The sequence below is a fragment of the Myotis nattereri genome (assembly GCF_964212035.1).
Source record: "Myotis nattereri genome assembly, chromosome: 16".
NCBI lineage: Eukaryota > Metazoa > Chordata > Mammalia > Chiroptera > Vespertilionidae > Myotis > Myotis nattereri.
In genome coordinates this window covers 38,297,162-38,315,201 of record NC_138091.1, presented here as the reverse complement: position 1 = coordinate 38,315,201, position 18,040 = coordinate 38,297,162, and the positions used below count along the sequence as shown (strand labels likewise).

Sequence of the window (18,040 nt, the reverse complement as noted above, 5' to 3'; positions counted from 1 at the left end):
TGCTGAGCCAAACCAGTTAGGGCTGGTTGTTTCTTTTGAGGGGATGCTAGCAGTCATTGATCAATGTCTAGATCAGTCAGTTCATTAGAGATGGCAAAGTGGTGATATTCTGATTCTGTCTTCTTCTTTTGTTGGCTAGAATCCTATTTAATAAAAGGCTGTTATGCAAATTGACCGAATGGCGGAATGACTGGTCATTCTGACATGCACTGATCACCAGGGGGCAGATGCTCAATGCAGGAGCTGCCCCCTGGTGATCAGTGTGCTCCCACAGGGGGAGCGCTGCTCAGCCAGAAGCCCTGAGCCAGGCTCACAGCTGGCGAGTGCAGTGGCGGTGGCGGGAGCCTCTCCCGCTTCTGCAGCAGCACCAAGGACATCCCCCAAGGGCTCCTGAACTGCGATAGGGTGCAGGACGCAGGCCAGGCTGAGGAACCTCCCAAGTGCACGAATCCCGTGTACCGGGCCTCTAGTCCTATATAATAAAAGGCTAATATGCAAATTGTCCCTACGGGTGGGAGTTCATCCTTCCTGGGAGTTAGATGTGTGGTGACCACCAGGGGGCAGTGCGGAACATGGTGGATGTCGGCAACACAGTGCTGGCAGTGGAGGTGCTGCCGCCCCGATGAGAGCGGGACTGGGGCAGATCGGTGGAGCAGGTGAGCGGGTGGTGCCAGGCCAAGGTTGGTGCGAAGGGAGGCCCCGGCTGGCAGGCAGCAGCGGCAGCTGCTAGGGACCGTAACCATGCACGAATTTTGTGCACTGGGCCTCTAGTAATTCTATAAAGGAGAATGTTTCATCTACTGTTTGCTTAGACTGCAGCGGTTCTCAACCTGTGGGTCGCAACCCCTTTGGGGGTTGAATGACCCTTTCACAGGGGTCGCCTAAGACCATCAGAAAACACATATATAATTACATATTGTTTTTGTGATTAATCACTATGCTTTAATTATGTTCAATTTGTAACAATGAAATTGGGGGTCACCCCAACATGAGGAACTGTAATAAAGGGTCGCGGCATTAGGAAGGTTGAGAACCACTGGCTTAGAGGTATGGAAAAGGTTTGGGATAAATGCTGGATTCATCACCTTTAAAGTTAATTTCTTGGATGCTAAATTGGATGCCTTTTCAGTGTTTAGAGCTAGCAAACACATTGTGTGTGTGTGTGTGTGTGTGTGTGTGTGTATTTCCCCACAAATGAAAAAATTAATGAATTCACACTGATATTTTCTTTCTTTTTTTTTTTAATCCTCACCCAAGGATATTTTTCCATTGATTTTTAGAGAGAGTTGAAGAGAGAAGGAAAGACAGAAATATCGATGTGAGAGAAACACCTTGATTGGTTGCCTCCTGCACATGCCCCAACCAGGGAGGAGCCTGCAACCACAGTATGTGCTCTTGACCGGAATCGAACCCGGGACCCTTTGGTCCACAGGCCGGCGCTCTATCCACTGAGCCAAAACGGCTAAGGCCACACTGATATTTTCAATTTAAATTCAGGATTGCAAAATGTGTGTGTTTTTTAATCAACTTTATTAATATAATTTACATAGAATAAATTGACCTATTTTAAAGGTACAAATACAGGTTTTGAGAAATGTGTATCCACCACCATAATGACAATATAGAACATTTTCATCACTGAGAAAAAGTCCCTTCGTGCCCCTTTAGCACTTTAGGGTTTTTACTTAACTCTTCTATCATACGTTGTATCTCCTCTCATGACAAGAATCCCAGTTCTCAAGAATGTTGAGGATACTGGAATGCCATGCCATGCTCATTTGCTTTGTCTCATAGTAATCACAGCAGTCTCAGAATTGAAAGACCAATATTACCATCATATGTCTATCTAAAATTTTCAATTTTATTTTTGTAGTTTGAGGTTCAATACTTTGTTTTAATGTAACTATGAGAAACTTAAAAGTTTATTTTTTACAAGTGATTTTTCTGAAGAAAATCTTAGTTCTCCCCAAAGGTACTTTTATTCAGATACTTTGTCTTAGGGACTTTAGCCTTCACAGGAGGATTGTATTCATGGTGTCTGATCATAGAATGCTATATCAGGCAACATAGAACCCCTTTGGAAAATAGTGTGGCTCTAGTCAGTTTGGCTCAGTGGCGAGCATCGGCCTGCAAACTGAAAGGTCCCAGGTTTGATTCCAGTCAAGGGCACATGCCCGGGTTGTGGGCTCGATCCCCAGTAGGGGACTTGCAGGAGGCAGCCAATTCAATTCATGATTCTTTCTCATCATGGATGTTTCTATCTCTCTCTCCCTCTTCTTCCTCTCTGAAATCAATACAAATATTTTTTTTTAAAAAAAAGAAAAATCTGTCTCTATCATTTTATTTGCATTCCAAATAAAATTAATAAAGATGAATATTAAAATCCAACAATGCTCTAATTAAAAGTTAAAAAAAAAGAAAGAAAATAGTGTGGCTTTGTCTGCTTATACTGGAGATAAACATACCTCATGACCCATTCGTATGTATATTCAACATGATTGCATGCACATGGGAACCAGGAGACATGCAATAAGAGTAGTCATAGCCTCATTTTTTATCTTTTTTAAAAAATATATCTTTTTATTGATTTCAGAGAGGGGAGAGGGAGAGAGAGAGAGAAACATCAATGATGAGAGAGAATCATTGATCAGCTGCCTTCTGCACGCCCCCTACTGGGGATTGAACCCGAAACCCAGGCATGTACCCTGATGAGGAATCAAACTGTGACTTCCTGATTCACAGGTCAACGCTCAACCACTGAGCCACGCCAAGCAGGCATAGCCCCATTATTTGTAACAGCCTCAAACTCACAATCACCTAAATATCCCATAAAAGAGTAGTAGTTAAGTTGGGGAGGTGAGGTTGTGATTGGGAAGAGACCTGCCAAGGGTTTCTGGGATGCTGGGGACATTTCATCACTAGTATTCACTTGATATAATTTATTAAACTGCATATATATTTTTATTCATCTCCTTATAATGTGTGCTGTAATTCACAACAAAAAATATTGAAAAGATTGGTGGATTTGTAAAAGAATCAAAGTGAAACTTCTGGACATGGAAAAAAGTAGGTACTGAAATGAAAATCCAGTAGGTTCTCCTCTTCCTTTTCTTCTTCACTTCCTACACAATTCAATCCAGAAGCCATGGTGGGTGGCACATGGCAGGGGTTGCTGATGTCTGTGCAGGGCTGAGGTGGAGCTGGGGGAGGAGAGGGTTTTGAGGATTACATGAGGATAAGTACAGGAAGCACTGAAGTACCTGGAACCTGCTACATGCTCAACACATGATCGTTATTGTCCTTATAGTTGTTTGAGAGATGGCATAACAGCCGCCTCTGTGCCCTGTGTCACATCCTCTGGGCCTCACCTCTTACTCCAGCTGCATCTGCGACTTCACTCACTTTGTGTTTCATGCTTCAAATGTATAACACATACCACTCATTTTCTGCCCTGGGGCTTCCCAGTGTCCTGGGTGAGACACTAATGGAAGACTGCTTGGAATGCCCACATGCATAGCCCAGAAGTCAGGCCGGGGGGCGGGGGTAGTGGGTGCCTCACCTCCTGGGGTGGCCCTCAGCCAATGGATACATGCTTCTCACTATGTTCCTCAAGTGGACAATTCTGAGAGACACCTTTTTCATTCCTCAGCAGGTTCCAGTGGGATCAAGCCCCAGTGGCCCACAGCAGTGCTCAACACATCAATACATCCTTGGACTGGCTTTTCCTCCAGTCCCTCATGCCTGTTTCCTCACAAATAAATTATTTGCCCGAAAGGTCTTTTTAAAAAATATATTTTTATTGATTTTTATAGATCAAGGAAGGGAGAGAAACATTGATACGAGAGGGAAACATCGATTACATGCCTCCTACACACCCCCTACCGAGGATTGAGCCCACAACTGGGGCATGTGCCCTGACTGGGAATCGAACCAGCAACCTCTTCATCCTTGGGATAATGCTTAAGCAACTGAGCAATACTGGCCAGGGCTTGCCAGAAGATCTTATCTCAGGCTCTGCCTTCAGGGCTAGCCCAGGATAAGACAGGGTATTAGAAGGTCCTAGAAATCAGCCCTGGGAAAGGGAATTACTTCCTGGATGGAAGTAAGGGGAGTGGTGATAACCCTTATACACCATAGCTTCATACTTACTAAGATTTTCCACTGCAGAAGTAGATAGTGAGCACTAGGTTATGCAATAGTTCTAGCACTTGGAAGACACAGGGCAATGATAATTATATGGATGGTGGTGTTGGTTGGCTTTACTAACTGCTTTAGAAGCTTTGCAAGGAGAAAATGAGAGGCTATTGATAGTTTGAGGGCAAGCTGTGGAACCCAGCAGCATTCTGCACTTCAAGACCTTGGGAGGTCTAGATAGGACCAAATCCAGTTACCAGTATGGTCACTCATTTGCTAGTCCCTCCCTACCCTTTTTTTTATTGTCTAAAGTTTTAGATATGTCTCCTCCTCCCCCGATTGACTCCCCCCCCACCCCAAGCCATTCCCACCCAGGGCAAGCCCCCACCGCCCCAGTGTCTGTCCATTGGTTATGTTAATAATATGCATGCATCCAAGTCCTTTTGTTGCTCTCTAACTCCCCACCTCCCCTGCCATTTGTCTCTGGATTTATTTTTGTTCATCACATTATGTTGATCATTATATCCCACATATAAGTGAGATCATGTGATATTTATCTTTCTCTGACTGGCTTATTTCGCTTAGCATAATGCTCTCCAGTTCCATCCATGCTGTTGCAAATGGTAAAAGTTCCTTCTTTTTTATAGTGGCATAGTATTCCATTGTGTAGATGTAGCCCCTCCCTACCCTTTGTGTTGCCTTCTTTTCCTTCCCTGTTTCTCTCTCCCTGAACTCTCCTGCTTCCTGGGATCACCTCCCATATAAACAACTTGCACCCAAGCCTTGTCTCAGCTCTGCTTCAGGAAGGAGCTCAGGTTAAGACGTGAAGAAGCCTGAATTGACTCTCACAGAAGCTCCATGACATAGGTGTTATTTCTCTCTCATTTGTCCCCTATAGTGGGCTGAATAGTGACTCCCCAAAAACATATGTCCAAGTCCTAACTCCTGGAACCTGTGAATGTCACCTTATTTGGAAAAAGTGTTTGCAGATGAAATTAGGTTAAGGATTTTAAGATGAGGTCATTCTGGATTATCCAAGTGGTTCCTAAATCTTGTGACCAGTTTTTCTATAAGAGAATCGCAGAGGCCACGTGAAGACAGAGGAAGAGATTGGAGTGATGCTGCCACGAACCAAGAACCACCAGGAACCACCAGATACGGAGAGGCAGGCAAGGATTCTCCCGTACAGCTTTGGAGGGAGTGTGGGCCTGCTGACACCTTGATTTTGGATTTCTGGCCTCCAGAACTGTGAGAAAAAAATTTCTGTTTTAATTCACCAGTTAATGATAATTGGTTACCACAGTCCTAGAAAACTAATCCATTCTTCTCCACCAACTCAACTCTGGGCTGTTCTCTCCACAGAGCACTGATTGGATATGCAACACATATAGGCATGCCTTTGACATTAGCTCAGTCTTGAGGACTGAGAAAATCCCTGAAAAATCAATATAAATATTTTTTCAGCCTAACCGGGTGTGGCTCAGCGGTTGAGCCTTGACCCAAGAACCAAGAGGTCACTGGTTTGATTTTGGTCAGGGCATATGTCCGGATGGGGGCTCAATCCCCAGTAAGGGCATGTAGGAGGCAGCTAATCAATGATTTTCTCTCATCACTGATGTTTCTATCTCTCCCTCTCTGAAATAAATAAAAATATAAATAAAAATTTTTGCAGCCTCTGAGAATTTGAGAACAAGTTTCAATGGCAGTGAGTAACAAGCGCGTACTTGTTAAGTAATCTTGCCTGCCTCTCATGGTGACTGCAGGCACTGTTTTCCTCAGACACATTTTCAAGGTCACTGTTTTTTGTTTTAGAATTCAGACCTTTGTGTTTTTGCTATAATGGGCACGGGGCCAGGGAATCCAGAAGGATGACCATAATGTTTTCAGGATGCATTTATGAAAAGCACAGTGGCCTAACAGTTATTCTTTTTTAAGTGATGTGGAAATGGGGAGAACAGTTCATGCCTAAAAATAGCAAAAGCATTTAAGAACTGTCACCAGTCAGGATCCCACCTGACAAAGCTGTTGTCTGATGACAAGATTGGCAGTACCTGAATGTGCCACAGGGATAGTGTTTAATCATAAAAATCAGTGATTCACTGTAGGTAACCAGGAGAGACATTTTTTTTTTTGTCCATGGGCCATGCCTATATGCATACAGGGTCCTTGGTTGATTACCTCCCACCCACTCCCCCTCCCCCACCTTCCCTCCGAGATTCCGCACTCTGTTCCAGTCTTGGAGTCTCTGGATCCACTCCGTGCATCAGTTTATTTTGTTACTGAGATTCCACATATGAGTGAGATCATGGGATATCTTTCTCTGACTGACTTATTTCACTTAGCATAATACTCCAGGAGAGACATTTAAAAAAAAAATTGATTTCAGAGAGGGAGAGATAGAAATATCAATGAGAGAGAATCATTAATCGGCTGTCTCCTACATGCCCTCTACTGGGGATCGAGCCCACAACCTGGTCATGTGCTCTGACTGGAATTAAACCGTGACCTCCTGATTCATAGGTGGAGGCTCATTTGCTGAGCCACACCAGCTGGGCAAGAGAGATGTTTTAAAGTGTCAATCAAGCCCAGCCGGTGTGGCTCAGTGGTTGAACATCAACCTATTAACTAGAGGTCATGGTTCAATTCCTGGTCAGGGCAAATGCCTGGATTGTGGGCTCAATCCCCAGTGCGGAGGCAGCTGATCAATGATTCTCTCTCATCATTGATGTTTCTATATGTCTCCCTCTCCTTTCCTCTCTGAAACCAATACAAACATATTTAAAGTGTCAATCAAGTTTGCTTTTTCTTCATGTAAATCAGCTTTGTAAAAATTATCTTACCCTGAGATGTCGTTTGTATCTTTAAATTTCATAAGCTGAGTTTAGCATAGACACATCCAGTTTTATTATCATTATGGGCTTCTGAAATATCAAAGAAGAAATGATTTAGTAAAATTAGAATATACACCCATAGAGTCGCTTAAATTTTTTTATTTTAGTAGCAAGGTGAAATGACAAACAAGTATTAACTTTTTTTCCTGGACTATATCAAGTAAATTTTTATTTAAAAATAAAATTATTTTTCAATTACAGTTTACATTTAATATTATTTTGTACTAAGTTCAGGTATATAGCACAGTGGTTAGATAATCATATACTTTACATCATGTTCTCCTGATATTTCTAGTAGCCACCTGACACCAGACATAGTTATTATAATATTACTGTCTCTATTCTCTATGCTGTACTTTACATCTGCATGACTATTTTGTAACTACCAATCTGTACTTCTTAATCCCTTCACCTTTTTCAAGTAATTTGTTATTGAAAATGGGTTGGAAGTGCCCCTGCATCCTCCTCTCGATGTTTATGTGATACTCTCCCTGTCCCATCGTTCCCTGATACTGATTACTCTTGGTCTCCTGGGCGTGCATGTGGTCCCCACCCACCCCGTTTTTGGGCTCCTAGAGTCCTGGAATATGGTGGCCTCACAGGGACCATTGTCTCATTCAATAGTATCTCTTATCCCAAACTGTGGCTCACCTGGTGTCACCTCCAGGAACATGGGGGTGGCATAATGCATCTCATGAGAATGTTCAGTTTCTGGGCAAAAGACAAGAAACAGAGTTATTGGGCCTACAAATGGAGTCTCTGGTCACCTGAGGGCAGTGGCTCAGCTAGCTGACCTCGCAATGGCATGTAGCCTCTGGACTTTGCAGAGCATGCTTACCATCTTGGGCTGTGGACACACACTGTCTTGGTTCTAAGCCTGGCACAGGCCCATCTGTAAAATGGGAACGACATAAATTGGGAGTTAGGGCTGTTTATGTTGCACAGGGCAGGTACATTGCTTAGCACTGTGCCTGGAACATGGCTGGCGCTCAGTCAGTGTTGACTGGATTTGTTCTTGTTGGCCAAGGCTGTGGGTCTTTTTACCGTAAAGCAGTGTATGATGGCTGCTTTGAGAGGTGATCATAGCCCAGTCAGTGTGGCTCAATTGGTTGACCATCGCCCCATGCACCAAGAGGTACCAGTTCAATTCCAGGTCAGGGCTAAGTTCCCAGTAGGGGGCCTACAGGAGGCAGCAAATCAATGTTTCTATCTCTCTCCCTCTCCCTTCCTCTCTCTCTAAAATCAATTAAAAAAAAAAAAGTGCCTAGCCACGTGGCTCAGTGGTTGAGCATTGACCTGTGAAACAGGAGGTAATGGTTTGATTCCCGGTTGGGGCACCTGCCTGGGTTGCAGGCTCAATCCCCAGTGTGGGGGCGTGCAGAAGGCAGCCAATCAATGATTCATTCTCATCCTTGATGTTTTTTTTTCTCTCTCTCTCTCCCTCTCCTTCCCTTTCTGAAATATGTATATATTTAAAAAGTGATCATAAAGGGATTTGGGGCACAGTGAAGATCATTCCAAACTATATAAAAAAATTTCCGAGGTATGTTGTTAAGTGGAAAAAAAATCAAGATGTAGAATAGCCTCTGTGTGACATGCTGCCATTTCTGCCATGTGTTTAGATGTCAGCATACGCATAGACTATCTGTAGAAAGATTTTAAAAACTGGTTATTGTCCCTGGAAAGTGGGACTGGGCATCAGGGGTGGGAAGGAAACATTGTACCTGTGTGTCTGTATGACCTTAAAAATATAAGATGAAAACCAAACAATCAAACCAATGAAAATACCCCAAAAGTTATCTTACCTGCTTGATTTTCATGGACATTTGCATATATTCCAACTTCTATGGGTGTATTTCCATAGTCTCTGGGTGCCTTATCTCTCATAGCTTTTCCTGTGTAAATTGTGCAGAATTAATTAAATTAAACCAATTCAGCCACATTTTTCTGATCTCCTCTGCCAAGGAGTAGAATTCCCCAAAGTTCTGAAACAAAGAATGAGCTGCTCCAATGGCCTTGTTATCTATTAAAGGAAAAATGTGGACTCAGCAAGGTGTCCATTGTACCTGCTTTCCCAAGCCAAGAACCCTCCTGATTTATTCTCCCAGCTCAGCAAGTGACATCCTTTGCCTATCAGATTATGCTTGAGATGGCCAGAGACACATTTTCTTACTTTTTAAAAAAATATATATATTTTATTGATTTTTTTACAGAGAGGAAGGGAGAGGGATAGAGAGTTAGAAACTCTAACTTCCAGAGAGAAACATCGATTAGCTGCCTCCTGCACACCCCCTACTGGGAATGTGCCTGCAACCAAGGTACATGCCCTTGACCCGAATCGAACCTGGGACCCCTCAGTCCTCAGGCCGACGCTCTATCCACTGAGTCAAACCAGTTAGGGCCACATTTTCTTTCCTTCGCTGAAAAGCACAGTCTGTCAAAAGCTTTGTAATATCTGCAGGAGATAGTAAATTACCCAGCTGAGTTCTCTTTAGCTGAGGCCAGTACTCAAAGAATATTAATTCCACTTTTGCAAATCTCTAGGCTTTTTTGTAAGAAGGGAGACAGGTTTTAAAAATGTATGAGATGTCTGCCTTGGCTGGATGGTTCAGTTGGTTGGAGTGTCGTGTATGGGAGGCAACTGATCGATATTTCTCTCTCACATCAGTGTTTTTTTCCCCTCTCTCTCTCCCTAAAAAAACATATCCTCCGGTGAGGAGAAAACACACACATATGAGATGTGTGTGTAAAAAAGAAAAAAAAATGTATGAGGTGTATACATTTTGACATCTGTTTGTTAATATGTATATATTTTTAAAATATATATATTTTTCATTGATTTCAGAGAGGAAAGGAGAGAGAGAGAGATAGAAACATCAATGATGAGAGAGAGTCATTGATAAGCTGCCTCCTGTACACCCCCTATTGGGGATCGAGCCCGTAACCCGGGCATGTGCCCTTGACCAGAATTGAACCAGGGGCCCTTCAGTCCACAGGCCGACGCTCTATCCACTGAGCCAAACCGGCTGGGGCTTGACATCTATTTTCAAGTTTCATACCAACTGAGTCCCTGACTTCTCTGAATTATAATCCAGAGGTGGAGGAGGCGCTGGAGCCTAACATTTATTGCTTAGTTCTCTCCCCAGTTGTGACAGTTTCTCCCGTGACCCCATTCTACAGGTCAGAATGCTGGGGCTCAGGCAGGTTCACTGGTGGGTGCCAGTGCTGAGACACAAAGTGTCTTTTGTGCAGATCTCCATATTCCTCTACACTTGTGTGCCCAATGAAAAGGCCATTTTGAAATCTTAACTAGAGTTAGCCATAAGGCGAGGGATTGACACAGCACTTAAGGTGGAGCAGAGAGGAAGGCTGCTCGTGTTTGTCTTCATGTACTGGGTGTCCTCCGAGCGGCTGAAAAATACAGGACAAAGCTTTTGCCTTTGAGGAGCTGGCAATCAGGACCGCTCCATCATTTGCAGGGCTCAGGGCAAAGTAAAAATGTGAGGCCTCTTGTTAAAAATTATTAATATTTATATACTTATGTTCATAGCACACTATTCATGATAGCCCAAAGGTGGAATAACCCAAGAGCACAACCTGGATGAGCCTTGAGGACATTATGCTAAGTGACATAAACTAGTGATAAAAGGACAGATTCTCTATGATTCCATTTATATATAAGGTCCTCCCTAGAGTAGACAAGCAGAATGGTAGTGGCCCAGGACTAGGAGGAGGGGGAAGTGACTGGTGAGTTAGTGTTTGATGGGGGCAGAGTTTCAATTTTACAAGATGAGAAAAGTGCGGGGGATAGATGGTGGTGATGGTTGCACAACAATGAGAATACTCGATGCCTCTGAACTGTATACTTAACCTGATTAAGATGGTACATTTTATGGTCTTATATATTTTACCACAATTTAAAAAGTAATTTTGTTGAGCTGGTGTCCCTCAGTGGTTGAGTGTCGACCTATGAACCAGGTCACAGTTTGATTCCCGGTCAGGACATATGACTGGGTTACAGATTTGATCCCCAATAGTGGGTGTGCAGGAGGCAGCCAATTAATGATTCTGTATCATCACTGTTGTTTCTATCTCTCTCTTCCTCTCTGAAATCAATAAAAATACATATTTTAAAATATATTTTATTGACTTTTTACAGAGAGGAAGGGAGAGGGATAGAATTAGAAACATCGATGAGAGACAAACATCTGATCAGCTGCCTCCTGCACACCACCCCCGCCCCCCCCCCCCCCACCACCACTGGGGATGTGCCCACAACCAAGGTACATGCCCTTGACTGGAATCAAACCTGGGACTTTTCAGTCTGCAGGCCAACGCTCTAGCCACTAAGCCAAACCGGTTAAGGCAAAAATACATATATTTTTAAAAAGTAATTTTAAAAAGTAAAAAGAAAAGTATTAAGTATTTCAATCCAGTGACAGCCAAGGAGCATTAAACCAAGTGTGGGGCTCTTCTTAGCCCAGACCTTGTGTGACTACACAGGGCCCACACGGGTGAGCAATCTAAATAAGAAAAGCGCTTACCCAATAACCACAGCAAGTCTGTTTCATTTGCCTTTCCCCTTTCTCAGCTTTTTCTTCTCTTTTTATTTCTTCACATCCATTTCTGGTTCCTCTTTCCCTTCCTCCTCACCTTCTCCCCTGCGGCCTGTATCCAGAACCCATGGAAAACAGAACTTACTGGCTTTGTATTTCTGTTGTATCCAAAATGCCAGAAGTAGGATTATGATTAGCATCAGTAATAACAGCGGAAGCAGTAGCGGCAGGCAGAGTGGACAGCTTTCTCCACCTGGAGGAAGACAGCATTCACCAGTCAGTGCACAGCTTTCTTTCCCAATGACAGTGGACTGTGAATTGTTCTGGAAAGGGCGATCGCGGCTGTCTCCCGTGGTAACCCATGTATTGTGCACCTTATCCCTGCACTGCTGTGGACACCTGCAACTCCCAGTGAAGTTCTTAAAGTCATGACCAAGTGCATTTTCCACAGGGGTCACACAAGGAGACAACACAGTATTTAACAGACCAAATCGTGGCTACAATGTTAGGGTCATAAGCTTCAGAATGGCCTGGTCACTTATTGGACAAAGCCCTTAGTCATGTTGGCGTAATTTACAGCACCCAAACAGCTACCATTTATTATTAACTACATGTCAGACACTGAGTTAAGCACTTTACAGGCATTGCCTTATTTGTCTTATTAGTATCACTCCCATTTTACAAATGAGTAGAGTAAGGCTCAGAAAGGGTTAAGTGACTTTCTAAGGTCACACAGCTAGTAGACAGAAATGCTGTGATTTGTGGGCAAAAGCCTGCTTCTGGGTTCTGACTCCCACAGTCTGCCTCACATTTTAGGACTTAAGGCTACTAGCGTGTGGGCTCTTCTGAGGATGAGGCTGCGTGGAGTGTTAATGCCCAAGTGTGCCTATTGCCTTTGCTAACCTAACTTTTGGCCGGGTTTGAATCTAGAATAATCAGGCTCCTTGGAGTTCTGTACTGGAACATGGCAGCATGGGTGAGAGCCAGCCCCAGTTCCAGCCTAACCCCCTTCCCACCCAGGCTCTGACCTGCACCCTAAGGGACCTAGCATGCATGTGGACCCCGGCCTGCATGTCCAAAAGCCATTCACACCCCCCACAAGCTGCTCCCTTAGCTTGCGTCCAGGAATGCTCACATCCTCACTGTGGCCCACCCTTGGGAGACTGAACTGGGAAAGAGACTTGCGCGGGCCCTGTGGGTGGGTTCTGATCTGATTGGGTAGGGAATTTGGACCCAGGTACTAAGAGTGTGGTGTAAAAAAGTGGGGATAGAGGGTCCAGGTGGGCATATTCCCATGGCCCCCTGGACTCCTCAGCCTGTGGGAATGTGCATGGCCAAGATGCACCAGAGCAGTACCCTCCAAAACCCAGGGAAGGGACAGGAGCCCCTCTTGCCCCAAGCCAAGGGTGGCACTGAAAGTCTAGACTCATCAAGTGTTAGCAGTGGGGCAATAAACAGCCAAGTAGGCGTTAGAAGTCACTGAAAAAGCAAAAGAAAAGAGACCTGGCAGCTCCAAGAGAGATGCAAATTCTAGTGTGATTGCTCAGAACCTGGGCAGTGGAAGGTCAAGGCAAGAAGCAGGGTCCAGTCAGGAAGTCTCATTGCAAGGTCCCTTCCTGCTACAGTGTCTAGGCTTTTCTATGACTTTTTTTGTTGTGTTTTTATGGCAGAAAGCAATCCCATTACAGTTCATATGGACCCTACCAAAGGAAAAGCACTTGGAAGCAGGTGGCCAAAGTGGGAAATGGACAGGCAGAAGTTTCTGGAAGCAAATCCAGACCTGTTGAAAGAGCTCAGGTAGTCCTTACTTGTTGAAGGCATGGTGGCGGGAACACTGTATCTTGTGTTGTCAGGCAGGCTGTTTTTAGCTTCACAACGATACTCTTTCCCTTCTCCAGTGTTGCTCTTGGTTAAATTAAATTCAGCAGGCTCCCTTACATGCTTGGAAATAACTGGTGATAGGGCAATGCCTTCTTCAAAGAAAGTATAATTGATGGGCAGAGAACCGTTGAAGGAGATGCAGTGTAGTGTTATATAAAGGTTTGTCTGTTTTTGAACAATTTTCAGCACTGGAGTGGTCACTGGGTCTAGAAAAATGAAAGTGCATGTTACAGGGGTAAGCAGATTGGGTTCACTCACTCAGTCCACAAATGTGGATCGAACCCCTACGCTATTCCCCAATGTGGTCCCAGGGATGAATGACACCCTTCTTGAGAAGTCAAGAAGCTTGCAACCAGTGGGAAAGGCCAATGACCACTCTATCATTAGATGGTTAAAACGGTTATAATCTAAGAAGCTAAGAACCACTGGCCGAGAGCAGAAGCGTCCAGTAGAACTTTCAGTAATGATGGAAATGTTCTATGTCTGTATTGTCTAATATGGCAGCCACCTGTGGCTACTGAACACTTGAAATGTGACTAAGGAGACTGAGGAACTAAGTTTTTTATTCCATATAATTTTAATTAATTAGAATTTAAATTTGAATAGCCATGTGTGACTAATGGCTACCATAATGGAGAGCATAGATCTAGAGAACCACTCAAAGATTTGACCAGTATCAGGGCATCTATGTTTAGAAGAATCCAGGTTCACTGTACATGTATTACCTGGAAACCCTCTCTCCAAGGAGTTTATTATCAAGGTCACCTTCATAGAGGAGCCCATTAATGCTAGGTTGTGAGAGGCTTAGGGTGGGAAGATGGGAGAGAAAAATATAGAAGTAGTAAGATGTAGTTGGGCAGGAAGAACATGGGCTGATGGGGCACCTGGTGGTTGGTCATTGCAAAGGGAAGAGGTGGGCCAAGCCTAGGGCTTTGGAGACCCTTGTTACCAGGCCCAACACTGATTCTCAGACTTCTCACTCGAATCTGCAGAGAAAAAGCATTTTTGCCTACCGGATGGGAATCTGAGAGTAAAGCCTCTAGAAAAGATTTCAACAATTTTCCAAATTGTTGAAGTAAGGCTTTTTGTCTTAGATAACCAGCCTATTATTATCTGAAATAGCCCAAAAGTCTTTGGGAGGAAAGTGAAATGGAATTGTCCTATTTAATAGAAGGCTAATATGCATATTGTCCCCTCTACTGGGAGTTCAATTGGGAGGCGGGGCCAGCTGGCCAACCGCCTATGGCCCCTCCTCTCTCCAGCCCTGCCCAATTGCCCCAATTGGGGAGGGCCGGCCAGACCCCACCTGTGCATGAATTCATGCACCAGGCCTCTAGTTAAGAATAAAGATCTCAGTGACATACTTTTCAGGCTCTCGAGTGAGTGCTTGCAAGGGGAACAGAGAGTCCATTGTAGAATAGGAAAGGGTCCTACATGTCACAGGGTCCCATGGAATGAGTGCTCTACTTACCCATAATTGTGAAGTTGAACTTGCGACTGTATGTTGAACAGTTGGAAACTTTGGCTTTGCATTGGTAGGGCCCCGAATCACGGGCTTCTGAGATGCTTAGGTTAAAAATCACAGGTTTTCCTTTGCTATCCTGGGTTCCCATGTGATCCTTATCCCGAAACAAAGAATAGGTGATTTGTAGTGATTTGTTCTGGTGGGAACAACTTAGAGATACATTTTGACCCTTCCTGACTATATTCGTTTTTGATTGCAAACGAGGAGAAATGAATTCTGGAAAACAAAATAACACAAGAGAAAGTTCTTGTTAATGTCCCTTGGTAATAATCGTCTGGCCACATTTTGTGGATCAAAGTGGTGAAGATAATGTTCTTGGCAAACTTTCCTAAGGGGGCGTTTCTTGCCTACACAGCCTGGCTGATCAGTGTGTGAGGAAGCCTCAGGGCCTACAGAGGCCCCTTTTTGTGCTTGCTATCTCTCTGGCCAGTATGAGCCTGAAGTGGACCCGCTAAAGCAGCGGTTCTCAACCTGTGGGTCGCGACCCACTTGGCGGTCGAACGACCCTTTCACAGGGGTCGCCTAAGACCATCCTGCATATCAGATATTTACATTACGATTCATACCAGTAGCAACATTACAGTTATGAAGTAGCAACGAAAATAATTTTATGGTTGGTTCACAACATTAGGAACTGTATTTAAAGGGCCAGAAGGTTGAGAACCACTGCAGAGACTGGCTATGCTGACTTAGGAATATTAAAGTTCTAGGTTCTATGACCAACCATTATGTCTGGTAGCTTGTTTTGTCCATTATTTATTTTATTTTATTTTTTATTTTTTTTCCATTATTTATTTTAAAGTTCTTATTTTGGGAAATAAGGACTTTAAAATAATAGTAGAGAAGAGAGTACAATGATCCCCCATGGGCCTGTCACCCAGCTTCAATAATGATCAACTCATGGTCCATCCTGTTTCATCTGCCTCTCACCCCTTTCCATTATTTTAAAGAAAATCCCAGACCGCATGTTATTGCACCCATACATTTCAGTATTGAGAAAGAGAAAAACAGCCCCTGACAGTAGGGGACTGGCTTGGCTAGGAACTGACCTGTCACTCACAGCTAGAATACCAATACCAAACAAGGCCACTCACTCTATGACCATGCTGGATTAAGACAAAAACAAGACAACACTATAACCATGTCTGGACACAGATCAGAATTATTAACATACCCAATTATATCATTATTCCCACTTTCTAATTGGATCCAATCCAGAGTAGAGGCTGCTGCTTTGAATCTTCCTCCAAACCACCTAACACAGATCTAAATCTTATCATAAGACCTTTCTATCACCCTCCTGCTGAGCCATCCCATGATTTTATTGGTATACATTTTCTCCCAAAACCCAGCTTTGTTCAACTACATGTGTATCCTTGGTGATCTTTGGCTAGAGGATGTTGGTAGTTTGTATGGCTAAAAGATAAGGACTCTTTTGTTAACATAACAATTACCGTTATCACTCCTAACAATTCACAATAATTTATCTCTGCGTCTCAGAAAAGATACTCCAACCCCCTCCCTAAAATCACTTCATTTTAAACAGCAGGTAATAGAAAAGACTTTGCTCTGGTTATTCATCTAAAAGCATAGAAAAACTTATTCATGAAAGATCATGTTTAAAGCTGACCATCCACTGTTTTGGTGAAGACGGTTTTAGTACAAGAGAGAGAAGTAAATGAAACTTACTGTTTGTTTTTTTCATTGTCTCACAATCCAGTTCTGCTTTTAGAGTCAAAAGAGAGAAAAGAAACACAAAAAAACTCTTTTTCCACATCACAGTTTGGTTTTGAGATGCAGGCCTTAGATGTGACAGAAGAAAAATGCCCTAGTCTTCATATGGCTCCGAATTCTCCCGAATGAAATTGAAGAAGAGGCCAAAGGAGGTGTGGTGGCACCATAGTGGTGAGTCACTTAGAGAACTTCCTTCTTTTAGACCAAGTTATAGAGATCGCAGTTGTCTGCATAAGCTTGGCGTAATACGACTGGTTGGCTTGTCCAACATGTGTTCCTCAATGATTCTTGTAAGAAGAGAGAGATGTAGGAGGTTGCGCTAACTCAGGTTGGACGGGAAGTTGAACTGTGTGTGTGTGTGTGTGTGTGTGTGTGTGTGGCGGGGGTGGGGGGCGGGTGGTGGTGGTGGTAAAAATATGACTACTGTGTTGTCTTTGTGAAAACCCACCTGATCATCTCTCTGTGGATTTGGCCTGTATCAAAAGGAACTTAATGGAAGTTTGCTTTAGTCTTGGGAAACAAGTATTGACTATCTAGAGCAGACATACACAAGCATGGCATGATTTTGTGAAATGTAGATTCCTAGGCCCTATTCCACACTTACTGGGGATGAAACCTGGGACTCTGAATTTTAACAAGGACCCCAGCGGTCTCAGAGTCTCTAACTTACATCCCAGAATGCACTGTGGTTCACTTCTACCTGATCCAGAATTCTCCGGGCTCTGTGAAGTGTACACAGATAAAACCACATATTCCGGTGTCCCCACTCTGAAGCGAGGCCTGGGAAGTGCTGAGGGGCTTCCCAAGTGGAGGGAACTGTGCCGGGGCCGCTTGGGTTTCTGATTCTTGTTGCCACCCTGGGTTGGCCTTGTAGGTCTCGCACGTTCCTGTGGCCAGGTGGCCTCTCTGTGGGGAAACCGGGCCCCTGCCCGGGCATGGGTTGTTCTAGGACAGGGGTGGGGAACGTCCAGCCCGAGGGCTACATAAGACCCGCAAAATCATTTGGTCTGGCCCTTCCGAGGTATTAGGGGTAAGTTAATTACATGTTTGACCAAATATAGCAGGCTAATGTTTAAGTTGATCATTTTGTATGGCTTGTGAATGATGTTATAAATATCCAAATGACCCTTGGCAGAAAAAAGGTTTCCCACCCCTGCTCTAGGACATTATCCAACCTCTACTATCAACTATGGTGATCATTCATTCCCAGTCCCGCACCTAGCCACCACTGGGGTCTGAACGGAGCCAGGGCCAGCTGCTGCCACTCCTACTTCTTCCCTAGCTGCCACTACTGTCTGGAAGCAGATCCTCTTATGTAG

At 43.9% G+C, this 18,040-nt stretch overlaps 1 protein-coding gene across 1 annotated transcript; it reads right to left on the bottom strand.

Moving 5' to 3' along the window:
* Positions 1-4,438: 4,438 nt before the first annotated feature.
* On the bottom strand, positions 4,439-17,015 carry MILR1 (mast cell immunoglobulin like receptor 1). The gene is made up of 9 exons (XM_081109083.1): positions 16,677-17,015; positions 14,934-15,203; positions 13,390-13,668; positions 11,727-11,834; positions 8,831-8,920; positions 7,864-7,917; positions 7,677-7,736; positions 6,975-7,055; positions 4,439-5,380 (listed from the first exon to the last, which is right to left on the bottom strand). Exons 1-8 carry the CDS (start codon positions 16,762-16,764, stop codon positions 7,003-7,005), a joined length of 1,002 nt encoding a protein of 333 aa, XP_080965209.1. The 5' UTR covers positions 16,765-17,015; the 3' UTR covers positions 4,439-5,380; positions 6,975-7,002.
* Positions 17,016-18,040: the final 1,025 nt, after the last annotated feature.

Bases quoted from the DNA above. Each gene is read 5' to 3' on its own strand.
- MILR1 (XM_081109083.1), bottom strand. From the start codon at position 16,764: ATGTGGAAAAAGAGTTTTTTTGTGTTTCTTTTCTCTCTTTTGACTCTA. The intron at 15,204-16,676 runs GTAAGTTTCATT...TTTGTTTTCCAG, and splicing joins GACAATGAAAAAAACAAACA to AATTCATTTCTCCTCGTTTG. The intron at 8,921-11,726 runs GTAAGTTCTGTT...CAATTTACACAG, and splicing joins ACAACAGAAATACAAAGCCA to GAAAAGCTATGAGAGATAAG.